The 22500-nt window shown below is 44.9% G+C and overlaps 1 protein-coding gene across 2 annotated transcripts in view; it reads right to left on the bottom strand.

Moving 5' to 3' along the window:
• Positions 1-22500, bottom strand: part of SLC4A11 (solute carrier family 4 member 11) — a 228856-nt gene that overhangs the window by 149075 nt on the left and 57281 nt on the right. For both annotated transcript variants that reach the window (XM_077478039.1, XM_077478040.1), the window contains exon 2: positions 2437-2487. In XM_077478039.1, the coding sequence (XP_077334165.1) occupies positions 2437-2487 (51 nt within the window). The remainder of the gene's footprint in view (positions 1-2436; positions 2488-22500) is intronic.

Genomic DNA, 22500 nt, shown 5'->3' with positions numbered 1-22500 from the left:
TGTGTATACATACAGTGGTGGTTAATTTGAAAATGATTTCTGACCAAGTGTGTTGTGCTGCTTTGTGTCAGGAGGGGCAGAGGTGATTGAATTCCATTTGACTTCATTAAACCCATTTTATTTTAAATATATATATTTTCGTCTTGAAATTACACGGACACGTGTGTAGTAATCCGGGCAGAGGGGAGCGTGGTTTGCCCCGGGCACTGGATGACCTTGTCCTGGGATCTAATGGCAAGTTACGAATTAGGAAAAGATCAGCCTACAGGCAATACCAGCGACTAGCCATTTGCCTTTTATGGGCCAAACTTCCACAGTTCAGGTCCTCGTTATCTTTGCGACTTCAGCATGCATGAAGGGCATTTCCATGATTTTGTTGCCTGCAATCATTTTGGGGGCACCAGGGACTGTTCAGCACACACAACTCGCCATGCGGCACATGAAAGCTCGGCAGTGGCGTGCTTGATCTGAGCTGATCCAAGGACATCTGTGTGAAGAGACAAGCCCAGCGTCCCCGCAGCCAGGAAAGCCGCACAAATTTAATTTCTCCCTTTTTAATGTACTTCATAGGCTACGCTTTTTGTGTCTTTGATCTGCGCTCATCTGGTGGGTCTGGTGAAAGTCACAGCGTTTATTCAGAATTACTCAGATGGTAAAACATTTAAAACGAAGGAAACCTCAAAAGAACTTTTTTTTTTGTTTGTGTAGTCACCACAAAGTCTAGCCAAAGTTTAACAAACTTTTACACAGAACCATAAAAATGTAAAAAAATAAAAAACTTCCTGGGATGCTGAAGGACAATAAAACCATCAAAAGTGATAATGGAGTTTTTTAGGCCTCGTGCAAAAGGGTATACGAGGGCGAGCATGGCGTAAAATCTGGAATTTTTTTCTGTGCCTGGGAACCTCATACAGCTACCAGATCTATATCTTCCATACTATATTATGCAAGAGCATTCCCTGAACAAGCATTCAGGAAATACTGTCATATGCGATTACCAGCGTATACCCTTGTACAGCTGTGCAAATAGCCTATACACAGCACCTAGATGCGGAAATACTGATGCCAAGTCAAACGCAGCTTCATACACTAGTGCAGCGGTCACCAACCTTTCAAACCTCACAAACCACTAAAACGCACAATTTTGAATCCCGTGGACCACCATCATTCATTTTACACACAATGCTCTGGCTCTCTGCCCCCCCCCCCCCCCAGATCACACCGATTGCCTTATACACACACACACACACACACACACACACACACACACACACACACACACACACACACACACACAATGCTGTGGCTCTCTGCCCCCCTCCCCCTGGATCACACTGTTGCCTTATACACACGCACACACACACACACACACAAAACACTCTGGCTCTCTGCCCCCCTCCCCCTGGATCATACTGTTGCCTTATACACACACCCACACAATGCTCTGGCTCGCTGACCCCCCTCCTCCTGGATCACACTGCTGCCTTACACACACACACACACACACACACACACACACACAATGCTTCGGCTTTCTGCCCCCCTCCCCCTGGATCACACGGTTTCCTTATACACACACAAATGCTCTGGCTCGCTGCCCCCCTCCTCCTGGATCACACTGTTGCCTTATACACACACAATGCTTCGGCTCTCTGCCCCCCTCCCCCTGGATCACACCGATGCCTTATACACACACACACAATGCTCCGGCTCTCTGACCCCCTTGTATCACATTTCTACCTTATACACACAATGCTCTGGCCCTGTGCTGATCACAAGCACCCTCCAAAAATGTATATTAGAATATTATATATATATATTTTTTTTTTTTTTTATTATTCTATCACACACACACATTAGCAATACATAGCAAACTGAGCATGTGCAGAGTGCCCCCAAGGCTCTGTACTATCAGGGAGATGGATTGGGGACTGTGGAAGGACAGGAGGATCAGAGAAGTCAGGATCAAACAGCTTTTTTACACAATGCAGAGGATTAGCCCCTTAGGTTCCACAGTGATCATCATAAGCATGCTTTACTGCTTATACAGACTGATATCACTGTTGTGAGTTTAGTAACACTTGAACTTCCCAGTGAATGGCTGGGGGGGGGGGGGGGTCAGGACAAGTCTGATTTTTGGAAGAGAGCAGGCTGAGTTTCCAGCACAGCCAGAAAACTGACCACTCTGTGCTCATGTCTAGTGCGGTTAGTTTTTAATAGGAAAGCAGAGGTGATGTCACACAAAAAAAGGAAAGGAAAACAACTGAGAACAGGATACTTTTTCATACAAGTACTGCAGGCCCATATCAGGAATATGAAATGTTAGGGGTTACATATTCTTTAATTAGGGAAGAGAGAAGATCCTGTTTAAATGTATTTATTGATTAAATGTCACTTTAAAAAGGTCAGAGCAATCAATCCCGGCTGCACACTTACCAGTCTCTTCAAAGAAGTATCCATTCCTGGACATCGCTGCCGGGGGACTCTCTGCAGGGGAGAAACAGAAAACAATGGTCACTTTTCACAATATGGAAACTTTCTGCAGGAATGTCAATAGAAAAAGAATCTCCCATGTAGCAAACAATGCCGAGCATGAACTATGACACAGGCATCCCACACATACTTGTTTAAAGCTAAATTTAAATCTTGGCATCTGTACCCCCCCCCCCCCCCATTCTCATCACCATGCTTATGAAAATTTAAAAATAAAACCTCTCCATTTTCATTGGATACCATATAATAAAAGGCGATTACTGGATTTACGTTCTTTTCTATGGCTGGTAAGAGTGGCCAGCAAGGTACTATCCATAGATTCCTTAAAACTTCACAGCACCTGGCCTCAGTGCTCCTCTCAAGGGCCTTCAGCCCCCTGGCATCAGGGCTGAATTGTATGTGCAGATCAAAACAGTGAACAGAATAGAACTTCCAGCACCCTTGTTAGTATAAAAGTCAATAAAAAAATAAAAAAAAATGTTCCTGAACATATAAAACATCACTCGTAAAACACATTTCTCAATCCCTCTCGCCAGAATTTGGAGCCAAAACAGAAAGGGCACAATGCATAACTTGAATGAAGAGCGCTACATTCCTCCAGGTCACTAGAGGACCTCACCACAACCAGGCCAACCACCGAGCCAAACGTGCACATTGGCTTCCAGAGAAACAAGAAGCCCTTCATGGTGGCATACCTCCGAAATATCCCTCTAAAATATTCCAAGCTGGAGAAGGCCAATACCTTTTAATGCACCTTATTTTATCCAAAAAGTAGAACCCCGAACATCTCATTGGTCACACTATCAGTCCAGACACAAAACATAATATCTACAAAAAAGAAAAACTATATATAGTAGTGCTATACATGTAGAGTAGCCATTCTAACCCATCGTTCCATGGAACCCTACGATTCCACCAGAGCAGCCTTCCTCAACCTTTTTAGCACAGAGGAACCCTTGGAAAAACAAAACAAAAAAATAAAAAATAAACTCTGGTCCTAGGGAACCCCTGCTAAAAAGTTACTATATATATATATATATATATATATATATATATATATATATATATAATACTCATGATATATTAGGGAGATGGTCAGTGGGAACATTACTTCCAACACTTGTGGTCACTGGGAAGGATTACCCCTTAGAGTTGGTTAAAAAGGCCAATGGTGTCAGCGGCAGGGAGAAATGGCTCATTACTCAAGGAACCCCCTCACAACCTCTGGGAGGAACCTCCTTCTATGGAACCCTGGTTGAGAAACCATGCTCCAGAGGTCACTAAGGGGGGTTCCTTAGAGTATACGTTCACCTTTACAGAAAATCCGTAAGGTGACCTTACACTGGACCCCCTCCCCATCCAAGCTGATCCAGTTCTACTAGACTGCCATGATCCCCTGCTGTCAAACACCGAAGTCCGCTTCACCGGTCCAGGGATTAAAAATCCCAGAGCCTCTTTACTCGCAGTTCTGACATTATGGGCTAGACTGCTTCAGGTTGGTCAGCGCCATCCATGTGGCAGTGCTGACCAACTAGAATCCCTGTACTTCGTACAGGATTAACGATATGAACACGTGATTAAACTCCCTGCTGCTTCAAATCTCCAGACCAGTAATTTGTTTTTCAGTGTAGCGGGTCCGGGTGGGATGGGGAGGTTGTCCATTGTAAGGTCACCTTACAGAATTTCTGTAAAAGGTGAACTTACACTTTAAGCTATGGCCGATTGGCCTCCTACTTAAATGTCTGCATACATCTGTGGCCAACGCAGCCAGCTATATAGCAACCATAATATTTTTAGTGGTCAGTAAGTAGTATTCTGGCCACCACTATAAGGGGAGTGTGTTCATCCCACTGACCAAATCAAGCATTTTCCCCACTGACCCCCAATTAATTAAAGCAGGGCTTCCCCGGGACATGAAAGTTATTTCAAATTATTATTTATTTTTTTAAACTCGCAAAGGAAAAAGTTGTGAAAAACTGACCTAGAGGAACCCTTAAAATAAAAAAATAACATTCAGGTCTCAGGGAACCCCTGCCAAGTTATCAGGTGTTATTGGGAAAATGCCCCTACATTAATAAGAGGTGGGTAGAATCCCTTGCAGTGGTGGTCACGATGCTACCCTTACCTACAGATAAAGATCATTGGCACTCAACTCACGCAGTTTCCACACTCATTTACTCTACTTCACCAGTATTAACTACTTGTTGTGGAGTCCCTGTACCATAAGAGGAAAGCAGTGATAGGCTGTTGTGTTGGGCTATGTGAGACTATATGGACATATTTTTGGGGGTTTCTTTTTTTTCTTTTTTTTTTTTTATCCTTCATTTTTTAATACTGCTAGTTGCATTAATGCTGTTTAGAGCTCCAGCTGGAATTACTGCCCAGCTGAATCCAATCTTTCAGAAATAGGTTTTGTAGGATCTTAATGTTGTGCTTTTAAGCTAAGGCATACTTGTTCAAAAAGGACAGACTATTATTGGTCTGTACGCCTTGTAAATGATATCTCAAGTGTGTGCATTATTGAATCATCTGCTCTTTTTGTACTTATGTTTGCTTCTAAAACTGTAATAAACAGTTTGAAAAAAAAATAAACAGATCATTGGCATCATGTTGAAAAATATAATTGGCGGTGTGTCGCTGGCTCTGCCACGTGGCACTGAAAAAGACCATTGCCGTCATGTCGTTGGCTTTGCCAAGTGGCATTGAATGACACCATTTGGCGTCATGTCACTGGCTTTTTCAAACGGCATTAGAAAATATCACTGGGGTCATGTCACTGGCCCTACCAAGTGGCAGGGCCCCAAAAACTAAATTTTTCCCAATCAGATGGGAGATCAGAACACAGCCCAAGGAACCCATGCTCAACCCTTTGGAGAGGAACTCTGGTTAAAAATGGCTCCTCTTGAGTATGTTAGCTAGAGCTACAAGTTACTGTTAGCTCAAAGGTGAACAAATTGATGTGTTCTTTAAACATTGGGCAGGAGGGTCCACTATGCCTTGTGCCAACACCCAACAATCAAGGTGGACACATACAAATAATAAATTCTGCATGTTGGCTTTTTCTGCCTGCTTCTTGTGATTTTGCTTGCATGGTCTCTACTGAAGGGGCCCTTCCTTGAGGTTCATACTGCACAAAACCAGATGGGTTTTACTTCTGGCTTATGACTAACTTGTTTACAGTGCTAATAATGGAAGATTTTAAAAGGCCTTATTAAATGGGTTTTAAAAAAAAGGTGTTGAGTGCTTATGTAAGAACACATTTTTCTTATTGGGTTTTATTGTTCCTTATAACCCGTGATGGCCATTAGTTGGTGTTGCTCACTTCTAGTGTGTATTGTTTTCTGTAGCTCCCCAGAAAGATGAAAATGTTCATAGCCACGTGGAAAGAAGGGTGTTATTAGGTTTCATAATTGTCTAAAGTGCATCTAAAATGTACCAGATGAAAAATACAGGGAGGTGTAAATGCATCTTAATTGGGGGGGAAAAGGACAAGGAGATTTGCAGCTGGTAATTTATTGCACTTTTCAGCCATACTAAAAAAACAGTCATTATGGTTTGGACAGGAAAAAAGGATCACTACCATATCAAGCCCTCTGCTCAATACAAATTAAAGAGGCGTGCTAAATTTCTACTGAGCAACTTCCCAAAAACAAAAAGCTACCAAAGTACAGCCATGGCCAAAAGTTTTGAGAATGACACGAACATACATTTTCACAAAAGCTGCTACTTAAAGCGGGGTTCCACCCTAAAGTGGAACCTCCGCTGATCGGATCCCTTCCCCCCCTCCGGTGTCACAATTGGCACCTTTCAGGGGGGAGGGGGGTGGAGATACCTGTCAAAGACAGGTATTTACACCCACTTCCGGGCATAGACTCCTGTGGGAGTCTACGCCATTTCCTGTCCTGCCGCGCTGTCTGCTGGGACACACACGGGTCTCAGAGACAGCGCGGAGAATTCCTATTGCGCTGCGCGACTCGCGCATGCGCAGTAGGGAACCGGGGAGTGAAGCCGATTCGCTTCACTTCCTGATTCCCTCACCTAGAATGGTGGCGGCAGCAGCCAAGGGCCAAGTGATCGATCGGCCTCGGCTGCCGGCATCGCTGGAACCCGGGACAGGTGAGTGTCCATTTATTAAAAGTCAGCAGCTGTAGTATTTATAGCTGCTGGCTTTTTAAATTTTATTTTTTTTTTTTTGGGTGGAATCCCTCTTTAAGTGTCTAGATCTTTTTTGTCAGATGATATTATGGTATACTGAAGTAGAATTACAAGCATTTCATAAGGTACCTTTCACACGGGGGGGGGGATCAGTAATGATCCGCCCCGTGATGATCCGCTCGCTCAGCGGGGATCGCTCCGTTGTTCCCGCTGAGCCAGCGGCGGACAGGGCGGTCTCCGCACACTGTGCAGGGACCGCCCTGTCCGATCTCCTCTATGGGGATCGGATGAGCACGGACCGTCTGTCCGTGTTCATCCGATCCGCTCTGCAGGCGGATAGAAAAATAGGATTTTCCTCCGTCTACAGAATCGGACCATAGCGGAGGCGGACAATAGCGGGTGTCTGTGGATGTTCATCCGCAGACACCCGCTATCCCATAGGGATGCATGTATGTCCGTATTTCATCCGCAAACGGATGGATGAAATGCGGACATAATGTCCGCATGTGTGAAAGGGGCCTAATTGTCAAAGACTTTTGACAATTACATGAAGTTTATCCAAAGAGTCAATGTTGATCTCTACAATTTGCATGCTGTCAATCAACTTCTGGGCCACATCCTGACCGATTGCAGCCCATTCTTGCATAATCAATGCTTGGAGTTTGTCAGAATTTGTGGGGGGGGGGGGGGGGGGTTGTTTTTTGTCTCTTAAGGATTGACCACAAGTTCTCAATAGAATCAAGGTCTGGGGAGTTTCCTGACCATGGACCCAAAATTATGATGTTTTGTTCCCCAAGCCACTTAGTTATCACCTTTTCCTTACGGAAAGGTGCTCCATCATGCTGGAAAAGGCATTGTTCCTCACCAAACTGTTCTTGGATGGTTGGAAGCAGTTGCTCTCGCAGGATGTTTTTGTACCATTCTTTATTCATGGATGTGTTCTTTATGTAAAATTGTGGGGGAGCTCAATCCCTTGGCTGAGAAAACCCCACACATGAATACTCTCAGAATGCTATACTGTTGGCATGACACGGGACTGTTGGTAGCACTCATCTTTCCTTCTCTGGTCAAGGTTTTTTTTGCTAATGCCCCAAACAATCGGAAAGGTAATTCATCAGAGAAAATTACTTTACAGTCCTTAGCAGTCCAATCCCTGTACTTTTTGCAGAATATCAGTCTGTCCCTGAGCTTTTTCCTGGAGAGAAGTAGCTTCTTTGCTGCCCTTCTTGACACCAGGCCATCCTCCAAAGTTCTTTGCCTCACTGGGCATGCAAATGCACTCACACCTGCCTGCTGCCATTCCTGTGCACGCTCTGCACTGGTGGTGCCCCGATCCTGCAGCTGAAATCAGTTTAAGGAGACGGACCTGACGCTTGCTGGAGTTTCTTGGGTGCCCTGAATCCTTCTTCACAAATGCAGTGGAAATGTTTATGGGATGAAGTTCAAAATTTTATGCCAAAAGAGGGTCTTTGCAATCAATTGCAATTCATCTGCTCACTCTTCATAACATTCTGGAGTATATGCAAATTGCCAACATAAAAACTGAGGCCGCAGACTTTGTGCAAATATTTGTGTAACATCTGCCCATGGCTGTACTATCCATCTACTGAAGATACACGGCATCATCAAGACTACGTGGAAACCCCCTCCAAAAATATTGAGTTCAAGTGTTTCCAATGAAGGGCACCATTAATGCTACAACAAAAGACACAATTCTACATGTCCAACCTTTTGATAAGTTTGGGGGGGCTGTCTTATCAGGACTGTGCCTCCGTGCACAAACCCAGCTCCATAAATGCATGAGGGTTGATTTCCAAAAACTGGAGAGTGCAAAACCTGGTGTAGCTCTGCACAGAAACCAATATCATCTTCAAGGTTTTATTGTCAATGCTTAATAGAACAAGCTGACGTTAGAAGCCGATTGGCTACCATGTACAGCTGCACCAGATTTTGTACTCTCCGGTTTTAGTGAATTAAAACCCATGGAGTGACGAGTTTGGTTTGGAGAAACTGGAATTCTACACAGAGCCATGACCTCAACCCTATTTAACACCTTTAGGATAAAACTGGAATTCTGACTGAGCCAGGTCAGTACATGACTTCACAAATGCTTGATCGAATCAATGCGCACAAATTTCCTAAAAATGCTCCAAAATCCTGGAAAGCTTTTCCAAGAGTGTGGAAAAATATAACAAGAGCATAGAAGGGTAAAACGTCAACTGTTTAGAAATGTATATAAAAAAAAAAAAAAAAAAAAAAAAAAAAAGAAGTGGTGTTGGTCAGCTGGCAAAAACCAACATATACTGGCAATACAATACATCACTTCTGAAGTTGTATTCTGTCGTACGAGAATTTTTGTAAAGAGAGTAACCTCTTAAATTTTCGAAATGCAGACTAGCATGCAAAAAAACAAAAAAAATAAAAACTAAGGCCCCTTTCACACTGGGGCGGTGCGGGCATCGGCGGTAAAGCAGTTCTTTACCGTAGTTTTAGCGGCGATACTCGGCCGCTAGCAGGGCGGTTTTAACCCCCATTAGTGCCCAAAAAAAGGGTTAAAAACGCCGGTATAGCCACACTGCCCCATTGATTTTAATGGGTAGGAGCGGTGAATACACTGCTCCTTCACCTCTCCAAAAGATGCGGCTAGCAGGACTTTTTTTTTTTTTTTTTTTTTTAACTGTCCTGCTAGCGCACCGCTCCAGTGAAAGGAGCCTAAAAAACACTTCAGTGTGAAAGGGGCCCTAAAACAAAACAACCATTCGTCTGATATTCTCATTATGTGTACAACCCTCGGAGATAGTGGAGGGGCAAACAAGGATGCTGTGCATGCGCCCAAGGGCTTTTACAGGCATTGGAAGGTCATCCCCCAGGCTCGCCTATCCCGCCAAGACTGAAGCCTGACCAAACAGATAACGGAGTACCGAAACGTCCCCAATCGTCACACACTCATATGTTCACGGTTTTGTATCACACATGTGAGGTGTGATACCTCACGTGTGATACAAAAACATTAGCGAGAGCAATAATTCTAGCACCAGACTTTGTGTGTAACTCTAAACTGTGAACCTTTAAAGTAGAGCTGCACAATAGTAAAAAAAAAAAAAAAAAAAAAAAATTGTGATCTCGATTCACCAACGATCTATATTGCTGAGTTTGCCCATTCTTTCATATAACAAGATGAGAGACTTATCTGCTCACTCAGCTGTCAAAAAACAAAACAAAAAAAACATCTGGGCAGTCTGCCAAGTTTAGAATATGAAACATTGCTTCCTTCTTAGATCAAAGGGATACACTTGTTTGAAAAAAAAAAAGTCCAGGCAGTCTGCAAACTTTAAAGCACGACATGATATCCATTTACAACTAGGAACTATGCAACAGCCATCATTTTATTCTCTAGAGCCTCTGCTTTATAAAAATAAAAATTAATAATAATAATTATGTTTGGAGGCTCTATGTAAATTTTCAAGCAAAAAAATAAATAATGTCGATTTTTACATGTAGGAGAGAAGTTTCAGACTAGGCCTGGGGCCGATGGAATAACGATTACCTAATCCTCGTTGGTTTTAGTTAAGGCATAAACAACCTTAGCACTCCAAACTGGTGAAAGTATAAATATCATGCATCTGTGAGTAATGCCTGTGGTTGTCAGTCTTGCAATGCCTCATGGGACTTGTAGGTCCACAACAGCTAGTGTGTGGAGGTAACCTACCCCTTGGATTAAGAAACTCTTCAGATCAGATACAAAACTACTCCGCTTGAGACATCAGTGTGCCTGAACACCCGCCAACTTTTCACCACCTTGACCTAAAATACTGAACCCAAGGGAGATTAGTCTGACAGCCAGGTATCTAACATTTTCAAGAGGCGATAATACAATAGCGTATTTCTCTAGCGGTAGGTTTGCTTTAAGAGCCCCCTCACAAACATGGTTTGTATTGGGAATATGAGGCCAGAGTTTCAGAAGAAAGTCAAAAGCAAATCTTATGTGAGCTGGCAGCATTCCTCCACCAGCAGGCCCTTGTACCGGGATCCAGTTATTAAATTCATATGCTGCGAGGCTTGTAATAAACCAACCAGCACACATTTATTCCTGGATTACCGACCAGAGCCGTGCCCCCCAAAAACAAAACAAAACACACATTCCCCGGATGCTTTAGAGCCGGAGACAGATGAAGCGCCGCCAGCGTTTAATTGGGATGAAGCAGGCAGCGGATATTTACTCTGTGCGCCGATGAGCTAGCAACCTTCAGCATTCAGACTAGAACCGTACCGAGTCCGGGCTGCTCTAAAGCTGGCCACACACGTTACAACGTGTAATGATGGTAAGAGGAATGCTACGAGAAACCATATTAAAACACGACGCGTTTCTGTTTAAAACTGGACCTGGATCGCATGTTGAGCTGCACCATTACAGAGCCCACTGTTGTGCAGGGATCTCCAAACTTTATAAACAAAGGGCCAGTTTAACGTCTTTCAGACTAAAGGGGGGCTGGACTGTGGCCGCTGGCAGTGGGAATAAACAATGCCCCATCTTTGGTGTCATTGGGAGGAATTGTGCCTCATTGTTGGTATCATTGGGCCCCATTGTTGGGGGGTCATTGGAAGGAATTGTGCCCCATCTGTGGTGTCATCAGGAGGAATGCTGACTCTTCGTTGTTGTCACTGGTGGAATTTTGTCTCATTGTTGGTATCAGTGATTAAAAATGGAGCCCCAAGAACCGGATTAAAAAAACAAAAACAAAAGCAAAGGGCCGCAGTTTGGAGACCACTGCTGTAGAGGATGCAAAGTCATGGGATAGGGATGAGCTCAGGTGTGTTTGCATGGAACACATAGCACGCAAGAAAGTTGGCGCAGCGCCACGCTAATCACAGGCAGTGAGATATTGCCCGATCTCTGCAGCCGCACATTGGGGCAATGTCTCACTGCCTGTGATTAGCGCAGCGCCGACTTCCTGGCGGGCTCTGCGCGTGTTCCATGCGAACACGCCTGAGCTCATCCCTATTGAATCAATGACAGCCAACAGTTCAGAGTCAGACCCTTATCGCAGTTGTACTATTTAGCAAAATGTAAAACCAAAGAAGATGCAACTGCAACTCAAGTGTTTGCAACCCCTGAAATGCATAGGTTTTTATCCTAGTGAATATCTTTGTCAGTCTTGGATAGTATGGGGAAGGATTAGAACCTCTGTCAATTTTTACCACTCTCTGTGGCTCCACTGCAGTGTTATTCAATTCCAGTCCTCAAGGCGCCCCAACAGCTCGTTTTCAGGCTTTTAATTATTTTGCACAGGTGATTTGGTCAGTTTCATTGCCTTAGTAATTACCACAGCCGTTTCATCTGAGGGAAATCCTGAAAACACGACCTGTTGGGGCGCCTTGAGGACTGGAGTTGAGAAACACTGATCCACTGGGTAGACTTCTCCAGAATTATCAATGTGTCGCTAGAACAAGAAATGAGGAGAAATCTCCTCCAAGTAGGACACAGACTGCAGTAAAGAAACTATTGTTAGAAACAGTGAGGATGAAACATCAGTCAGCCTACTATAGCCATCTGTGCCCCTAGTTGAGATTTTCCACCACTTCCCCTCTGGTAGAGGCCACTATCCAGCGAGACCTCAGACAGCAATAAGCTCCCCCAATGTCCAATGTTGTAAATTACCTTCTTAAAAGCAGACCTTCAAACCCACTCTGTACCAGCAGTGCTCCCCTCCCCTGGCGCTGCCATTAGAACGTGTGCACAGATATACCAAAGGGCTCTGCCAAGCCTCCAAGTGCTGGCAGAGTAGATTGGCAACATGGAGAGTGGGAAACATGGCAAGTGAGCACATGGTCAAGCAAACTTGTGCAAGCCCAGATTTGAAGCCCTGCAGCACATGCAGGGGGCAGGGAGAAAAAAAACTTCAGTAAGGCTGCTCCCATGAAACAAAACTAGTAGTAGTAATAGTACATTAGTGGTATGGTCTCTCAGAGGAATATGCTTTACATTTGTGGTCTTTGGGAGGAAGCCACCCCTTACAAAATAGCTAAAAAGATGAAATCGGTGTCAGTTTCTGAGCATCCGAGGAGGAGAAACTGCACACTGTTCAAGGAACAAACCTCTAGAGCAGGGGTCTCCAAACTTTTCAAACAAAGGGCCACTTTATTGTCCTTCAGACTTAAGGAGGGCTGGATTGTGGCCAGCAGGGGCAGAAAATGTCACGGGCCCAGCATCAGTGAGAATAAATATAGCCTCAGGGTGGGTGGTCAATAGGAGGAGGAGTATACCCCCTATTAGTAGGAGGAATAGTATCCCATCAGTTTTGGTGGAAGATATAGTACCCCATTGTTGGTGTCAGTGGGAAAAATGGTGCGAGGAATTTTGCCCCAAGGGCCAGATAAAGGCTAGCAAAGGGCCACATCTGGCCCTCGGGTCGCAGTTTGGAGACCCCTGCTCTAGAGGAACCCTGGTTGAGAAAGTATGGTTTACAGGTTTTTTTTATTACATAATCAATAGGATAATAAAACCACCTCTTTTCTGAGGTTCACATGGCTTCTCATATCTGTTGAGGATTCCAGCAGGAAGATCTCTTCACTACGTCTTCCACCCACCTTTGAGTTTTGGGTGTTTCTACCTACCTTGAATTCCTGCTCATTCTAAATGATCAGTCTTTAAAAGAAAGAAATTAAAAAGTTCAAAATAGAGAGCAAGACCTCCTCATAATGATTTGTGCCAAATGTGCAAAGATCTCACCACCGGAGACCCTGAGGAAGCTACAAGGTGCTATAACTCTCCATCATCTACCGATACGTGAAGCATTTAAAAGGAAGAAACAGTCACTTTTTATTAAGGGTGGGCTCAGGGGTGTTCGCAGGCTGCACAGATGCAGGGTACGTGGCTACATAGATCGGGAAATGTCTCACTGCCAGCGATTAGCGATGCGCAGTGTAAGCTTCCTGGTGGGTGCGGGCATGTGGAGCTGTGAACACGCCTGAGCCCGCCCTTAAAAGTGACCATCACCTCCTACAACTTTTTTTCCCCTTTCTTCTTTAAAGCCCACTACAAAACAAAATACTTACCTGACTGTTCAGCTGTGCAGTGGCTCTTGGAGACAGCTTGACCAAAGAATTCTTGACATCCAACACAATTTTGCTGGGTCAGCTGCCTCGTTACCTGCTATGGGTCCACCTGTCTGCCCCAGCATACCTACTGTTTTATTGCAGATATTTAGTGACAGAGGAGGTGGCGGATGGAACTACAGTTAATGGTCTTCCGGTGCTACAAAGAAGTGTGCCAGGTGATCTTGAAGAGTCACCTGAATCAATGAATCTTTGGCATTCAGCTTTCAAGTAATGTTAGCTGCCTGGTTCTACACCATGGTTCCAACTGCCATTCCTCCTTTTTCCATGCAGAGCTGTAGTAAAGGGAGGGATCTAGATTCTAGAAGGAACCACCCAGAAGATGCTATAGAAGAGCCACCTCAAGCAAGGAAGCCTTGGCATCCAACACACTGGTAATGTCATCTGCCTGTGGTCCCACCCATTGACCAACACATCTCTATTGTTTCCATAGAGAGCTGTAGTGACAGAAGGGTAGCTCTGGATAGAATCACAGTGCCGGACCGGCCTTCTGACTCTACCGGGAGTATGTTGGAGGCAAAACATTCTCTGGCTGGACGACACAAGCTCTGCCAGAGAGTGTAGATTTTAGTTTTTAAGAGGATTAAATGTAGCATAAGCACAGTATAAATATCACACGTTTCTCTTCCCCTTTGTTGTTCTCTCTTTCATTTCTAAGCCAAAATGAAGTTCCTAAATATGACAGCGAGGAAACATAACAGAGCACGCTAGCTGCGCCAAAAAAAAGCGGTCAGCTTAACCCCTGACACCGAAGCATGCAAAGATCAGAACTGTATAACAGTAGTTGTTCAGTCGGGATATTTTGAGATCACTAATAAGTGTCACAACGAGGAAGCAAAGAGTAGTAGTTACTGTGGTCCGAGTTCCTCGGAACTCTGCGCAGCTCATCCAGAACAATCTCATCTCCCCTGGAATGTTCAGTTGGAAAGCAGACACTGTGACAAATGCCAAAGACATGTATACAAATCAGCCGTACACTTGATAACCAACACTGGGAAACTGTTCCACTGCAAATAATGATAAAGCCCGAATGCCGGCTAAAACATTTGTGTTTGTTTTGGACAAAGTTTACACCCCCAGCATTTGCATTAAAAGTGTGCCACTTGTTGTTTTTACCATGCTAGGTTGCATTTTTTGGGTGCTGCAGTGCAAAGTTTTAATGCAATGTGCTGCTTGGATATGTTTTTATTCTTTATTTCACAGAAAAAAATAAAATAAAAATAAATTAAAAAAAAAGGTAAAAATTGTCCTGAGCCTATCAGAAGCTGCAATGTGCTACAAACGTGGTCATCAACCCTGTCCTCAGGGCCCACTAACAGGCCAGGTTTTATGTATTACCTTGGGGAGATGCAGACTAGAATACTGCAATCACTGAGCAGCAAATGAGATGTATTTCAGTTATCTTGCAAACCTGACCTGTTAGTGGGTCCTGAGGACAGGGTTGATGACCACTGTGCTACAATACAAAGCAACAAGTTCCATTTTTTTCCCGCCAGACATTGATGTAAACTGGCTCCATTGAAGATAAAGTTATTTGCCTTGTGCTGAAACGGTGTTAAGCAACGCCACCCCATGAGAGACGACTACCTTGGGAAAGGGATTCTGCGAGGACCCGAAGCATGCCCTTTGCTTTATATCAGGGGTCTGCAAACTTTCTGTCCTTCAGACTTTAGAAGGGCCAGGCTGAGGGCAGTGGGAATAGGAAACGTTCCAGCATCAGTGGGAGTAGACAATGTTTATGCCATGTCTCCAGCATGGTGGACAGTGGGAGAAAAAAAAAAGTCCCTGTGGTCAGGAGGAAGAATAGTGCCCCATCATTGGTATTAGTGGGTGGAATAGTGCCCCATCATTGGTATTAGTGGGTGGAATAGTGCCCCATCATTGGTATTAGTGGCCCATCATTGGTATTAGTGGGTGGCATAGTGCCCCACTGTTGACAGTGAGGGGAATAGTGCTTGGTAGCCATGTGATGAACGGTACCCCAAGGGCCAGATAAAGGCAAGCAAAGGGCTGCATCCGGCCCACAGGCTGCAGTTTGGAGACCACTGCTTAATAGGAATAAAAAGGACAAGACTATTGCTACACCAAGGTGTCCTGGTGAAGATTCTTATTACTGGTCCATCAAGCTCAACCAAAAAAAATAAAAATAAAAAAATAAAATAAAAAAAACACAAAAATAAAGAAAAAAAAGTACCTTAAAACCCCTTATAAAGGGTGGCCCAATATGCTGGGCTGAGCAACATGGGCAATTTTAATCACTTGCTGCATAGAGATTTAACAAATTGCTTGCAGTCATCTAAATAAGCTAGAGACACACAGAAGATCAGCATCTCGATAACTAATCATGGGTGTACCAAAAGACTGCCATACGTATGGAACAATGGCTACCGAGGGAGTAATCCTTGCTTGAGTGGTGAGCATGTTCTCTACAGAATTTGCTAGGTGTTCCTTTAGTAGTAACTGGTGGTGGATTCATTAATCTACCTCATCGTGTCCAGAACCAACACTACTCCAAGAAGCCGGCAGCCTAGGCCCAGTGGAACATCCCCTCCGATATCTCAGGTAAGTCACCAGTGGCACCAAAGATTACAATAACTGTCTGTAAGGGGAAAATTTTTACCACTGATTCTTCCAACTGTCCTCCAAACTATGAGAGGAGGGGAGGGAGGGGGGGGGGGTGACTACAATGACCACCATTGTAACAGGCAGTGAACCATGGTGGATTGATCTCCTGCCTCATGTCCAGCACCAATACTACTCCACAATGCCAGTGGCATGGGCCCAGTGGGACATCTCTGATTTTTCAGGCAAGTCACCACTGGCGGCTGGTGCTCCATTTTTTTGGGGGGAGGGGGAGGTGGCGGCAAACAAACACCCCCTCCAGGTCCGCACTCACCCCATCCAGGTCATGGCTTCCTTGGCTTCTCCTCCCAGCTAATCTGGTCGCCTGTCCTGATTGGCCGGGAGGAGAAGCCAGAAGGCAAATATCGAATATTGATTTGTGAGTGGGTTTGGGGCACAGTACTCTATGTCCCGAGCCCAAAATTGTTGAAGCCAATAAGAGCCTCAGGCTCTAATCATTTGCTTTAAATAAAAAAATAAAAATAAAAAAATAATAAATCTATGAGTCCGGTATGTAATGCCGCATACGCATGAGCAGAACGTCAAACAGAAAAAGTCAGACGGGAGCTTTTCATCGTATATTCCAATCATGTGTATGCCCCATCTGACTTTTTACGTCGAAAATTCTGACAGACCTAGAAATGGAACATGCTCTAAATATTTGCAACAGAACCAATGCCTATCGGGAAAAAAACGCTTGTCTGTATGCTGTTCCGACGGACCAAAAACAGCGCATGCTCTGAAGCTACTGGCTATTGAACTTCCTTTTTCTAGTCCCGTCGTACGTCACCACGTTCTTAACGGTCGAAATTTGGTGCGATCGTGTGTTACGCAAGATAGTTTCAGCGGAATTTCGTCGGAACTCCAAACGGAAAAACCTTCAGTGTTTATTCCAAAGGGTAAAACGTAAACGTCGCGTATACAGGGCATAAGGGGAATATTCTTCTGAATGACCACAGATTCTTCAAACTAGCCTCCAAACTATAGGGGAACTATATTGACCACCATTGTAACAGGCATTCTTCTCTTACTGACTACAAGCTGTTTCTGAAATACGTTGAAAAAAATGACCACAACTATAACAAGGAAAAAACTCACAAGAATATTTGCAACTTATAAAAGTGATGTCAATTTACAACCATTAGGGCCCATTAACACTTGGTGATTTTAAGGCAACCAAAATCTTGCAGTTTGATGCATGAAAATTCATGTCAAGTAAAGATCCCATTCTTCTCTATCGGGCCCTGCTCATATCTATGCGCTGCAGTTTAGAGTGAAAGGGAATCTATATGAACCCACGCACAGCGATGCGTGACCTCGGCTCTACATGCACACAGAACAATGTGAATCCAGCCTTCCTCTTAAAGGAAAAATGAGATTACCCATTTTTTGTGAGTAATTGCACCCTGGGTTAATGTAATGTGTGATATTTGCAGTCTTCAAAAAGCGCACATGCTCTGCCTCCTTATTGAGCTTGTCGATCAAGGCAAGCCGATTCTGGACGCACAAAGAGGAAGTAAAAAGCGCAAAAGAGGAATAAGAACCACAAAGCCCTCTGGAATCCCTCCTATTGAGATGGCTCAAGATTCGCACTCTTCCCCTCCAGGCCTTTTTGATCAGCAACACTAAACAAGATAAATGTTCTGCTAGTTCTCATCTCTCAGAGGATTTATAGAGATGCTTGAAAAGGTTTTCAAGCAGTTATAAAATCTATTCTCCTCCAGTAACATGCTTATTCATTTGCATCCAGTCTTTGCTGCAATCAGCCTCAGGCAAGCTTTACGCACTATAGTAGTGGTCCCCACACTGCTATAGGGCCCCACATGGCCCTTCACCATTCCCCCCCACCGGCACCAGCCACGGAGCACCATTCCCCCCCACCGGCACCAGCCACGGAGCACCATTCCCCCCCACCGGCACCAGCCACGGAGCACCATTCCCCCCCACCGGCACCAGCCACGGAGCACCATTCCCCCCCACCGGCACCAGCCTCGGAGCACCATTCCCCCCCACCGGCACCAGCCACGGAGCACCATTCCCCCCCACCGGCACCAGCCACGGAGCACCATTCCCCCCCACCGGCACCAGCCACGGAGCACCATTCCCCCCCACCGGCACCAGCCACGGAGCACCATTCCCCCCCACCGGCACCAGCCACGGAGCACCATTCCCCCCCACCGGCACCAGCCACGGAGCACCATTCCCCCCCACCGGCACCAGCCACGGAGCACCATTCCCCCCACCGGCACCAGCCACGGAGCACCATTCCCCCCACCGGCACCAGCCACGGAGCACCATTCCTCCCACCGGCACCAGCCACGGAGCACCATTCCTCCCACCGGCACCAGCCACAGAGCACCATTCCTCCCACCGGCACCAGCCACAGAGCACCATTCCTCCCACCGGCACCAGCCACGGAGCACCATTCCCCCCCACCGGCACCAGCCACGGAGCACCATTCCCCCCCCCCCACCGGCACCAGCCACGGAGCACCATTCCCCCCCACCGGCACCAGCCACGGAGCACCATTCCTCCCACTAACACAGACGATGCTGCACTATTCCTTCTGACACCAACAATGAGGCACTTTTCCTCCCACTGACTGAAGGACAGTCAACTAGTCCATTGTTTAAAATGTTTGGAGACCCCGGCACTAGAGCCATCTTTCTCAACTACAGTTCCTCTATACATTGCTGGGGGTTGCCTAAGCAATGAACAATTTCTGTCTTTCAGTAACTACCAGCATTAATTAACTTTTAATTTGTCTGTAAGGAGGACATTCCTCCTACAGACTGACTCTTACTGATGTGAGTGTCCTTCTCCCACTGACCACCAATAGATGAGACCATTACACTGACTACCAATGGAAGAAGGCACCTTTCCACTGACCACCACTGTACGGGGGGGGGGGGGGGGGGGGGGGCGACAATAGTTTTCACAGTGCGTCTTTTCTGGCCATTATTATTTTCTTATAGAGCAGTTAGGAGTAAATAAAAAAATTGCTGCGGGTTTCAAATATGCTAGATACAGTATATTATATATAATTTTACAACTTATTTACCTGTAAAATGTTGGCCTAGACTCTGCAACTTCCTACCTACTGAGTATCCCTCCCTATTGGTTTTCTGATGCAATAGAGAGCTTCTTTGATCAAGAGGGAGGCTTAGACCAGGGGGTCTCCAAACTTTTCTAAAGAAAGCACCAGTTTACATTCCTTCAGACTTTACGTGGGCAGGACTGTACCCAGTTGGAGTAAACAATGCTCAATCTCTGGAATTAGGGGGAGAAAAATTGTTGATGTTGGCGGCAGGGATTCTGCCTCAGGGGCTAGATAAAAGGCAAGCAAATAGCCACTTGCAGCCCCAGGGCCGCAGTTTGGAGACCCCTGGCTTAGACCACGATGACGGGGGGGGGGGGAAGAGACCATGGCAACTTTTACAGGAAATGTTGGTAATTTTGTTGTAAATTCGGCAACCTATATCTGATCATTTTGACATGTGGTTCTGGCTCAAGGTAGCCTTGACTAATGTAATTTCTCATGCACGCAGTAATTGCTTAGGCATGCAATAAACATTATTAGGATGTCTAAAAGCCACCAAGGTATGGGATTGTCTCAAAAAAAAAAAAAAAAAAAGGGGGAGAAAAAAGAAAAAAAGAGAAGACGGAAAAGATAAAAAAAAAGTTTTTCTCCTTTACCTTGGTCACTCTCTCCAAGCAAGCCTGGCCAAGAAATGTCAGCCAAGGTCATGGAGGGCCTTCAGATGCAAGATCATGGTCTGATACAACCAGAACCAGCACAATGAGCTGAACATTCAATTCCCTCTGTAGACACCTTTGTTTTTATAGGGAGTGTCAACTCTGCCTCATTTTTGTACAAGATCTAAGGTTGACCTCATCTGCCGCTCTGCGAGGCACTTGTATTGTGTATGTTTCATCAACCGGCTGCATTGCATTCATTGTTTTTTCAAAGCTTACACCCATACAAGTTCACCATGTCAAGTGTGTCTATGGATCATTTCAGGAAGAAAGTAGAGAATGTAGAACCTTGCATCAAAGCATATCTATAGGCAAAACCTTTTTTCCCACATTTTGGATAGAGTACAGAAGGGTTCAAATGCATTTCTCTCCCCCCCCCCCCCCCATCTGTGATATTTGGGGAAATTTCCCTTCGTTTTCTGACCTGCAGATACAGCAGAAGGCGAAAGAAAATCTCTTAGCCCTTGTACACACGGTCGGACATTCCGACCACAAAATCTGTCTGATTTTTTCCAACGGATTTTGTCTGAAACTGGCGTTGCATACACACGGTCGGACAAAGTTGTTGGAACGTGATGATGTTCGTTCATTGCGACGGGACTACGTTCAGGCTAGTAGACAATAGCTTTGGTCTCGTAATTTGATCTGAGCATGCGTGCCACTTTGTCCGATCAGAATGCTCTTTGTCGGAAATTTTATATCCAGCTCTCAAACTTTGTTGGTCGGAAATTCCGACGGGAAAAAGTCCCATGGAGCCCACGGATTATCCGACAACCCAGTCTGATCGGACATTTTTCTTCGGAATGTCCGACCGTGTGTACAAGGGCTAAGAGTTATCACTAGAACAAGCATTCCCTTTGGAGAAATTGGCTTTTATTATTTTTCTACTGACAACTCAAAATTGTAGGATTTTCCCCTCCCTTTTAGTTCCAGTAGCAACTGGATAGCCACCAGGACAAAAAAACACAACAAACGTCCCTAGCAGGGACCAGGGACACAGACAGCAATGAAAACCCAACATATTGTAACCCTGCATTGCTCGAAAAAAAAAAAAAAAAAAAGACGCACATCCACTAAGGTGGTCTGTTTAACAAGGTCAGAGGACTTGCAACGCACTGAAAAACAATCCATGTGGTGGATCGCTTCTAAGATCACAATGGATAGCCAATTCACAAGGAGATATCACCCCTGTGTTTTTGATCCCCAGAGACTAGACTGTGTTTTCTAAAAGCACAGAGATGCAACATGGAGAACTTTGATGTGCTTGCATGAAAACACACAATTCAGCCTGTCTTAACCTTTTAAAACACAGAGGAACCCTTGAAATAACTTTCTGGTCTCAGGGAGCCCCCCCACTAAAAATTACAATATCTACAAACTCATGATACATTAGTGTAAAGGTCAGTGGGAAGAACACTCCTTACACCGGTGGACATTGGGAAGAATTCCCCCCTTACAGATAGCTAAAAGGATCAATGGTGTCAGTGGAAAGTTCTGAGAGGCAGAAATGACTCAGATGAAAGAACCCCTAGTGGATGAACCCTGGTCTAAGTCAACGGGAGTGCACCTAGAACTTGGATAAATCGTGCTGCACCCAAAACCTCAGAGCACTGGTGTGAACCCGCTCTATGCAATTAAAGCAAAATTTCTTCCTTTTCCTGCTCTTGGCTCCTCCTCTTCTCAATGTGCCACCACTGTAAGCCATTTATTATTATGGCACACATGCGGGCTCAACCCAGATCCATGCTGCCTGTGTCCACCAACTGGGCTTGGCCCTACCCAACAGGATTTGACTGACAGCAGTTAAAAACTTGGCAGACTGCCTGGATTTTTTTCTTTACACACAGAAGTTTATCCCTTTGAGCTAAGGAGGAAGCGTTCGTTACAATGTTTCATGTTAAAAACTTGGCAGACTGCCTGGATGTTTTCTTTTGACAGCTGAGTGAGCAGATAAGTCTCTCCACTTGTTATATGAAAGAATCGGCAAACTCTGCAATAGAGATCGTCAGGGGGGTTGAATCGAGATCACAATTTAATTGATAATTAATTAATAGTGCAGCTTAATAGTGCAGCTCTCTTTTTCACAGCTGCTTTAAATCAATATCAATGACATGGTATTGATAAGAGCTCTTTTATCTAAGGGAAGTTCCCAAAACATGGCCGGTTGGGGGGGGGGGGGGGGGGGGGTTCTTGAGGACTGTGCTAAAGGAAGTGGAGAAAAAATAAATAAAAAAAGTCAGATCTGCTGGTAGGATTAAAAGTTTATAAAACTACCTTACAGAGGATACAGTAAAGCAAATCGCTGTGTTGATATGGACAGACTGCATTGTATATGTGGTTTTTGGTTTTCCAAAAGTG

This window comes from Lithobates pipiens, unplaced genomic scaffold (assembly GCF_037356315.1).
Source record: "Lithobates pipiens isolate NorthernLeopardFrog02 unplaced genomic scaffold, aLitPip1_a1.2 Scaffold_13, whole genome shotgun sequence".
NCBI classification, from domain to species: Eukaryota; Metazoa; Chordata; class Amphibia; order Anura; family Ranidae; genus Lithobates; species Lithobates pipiens.
Note: the sequence above shows the minus strand (reverse complement) of the source record. Positions and strands in the feature narration are given on the sequence as shown.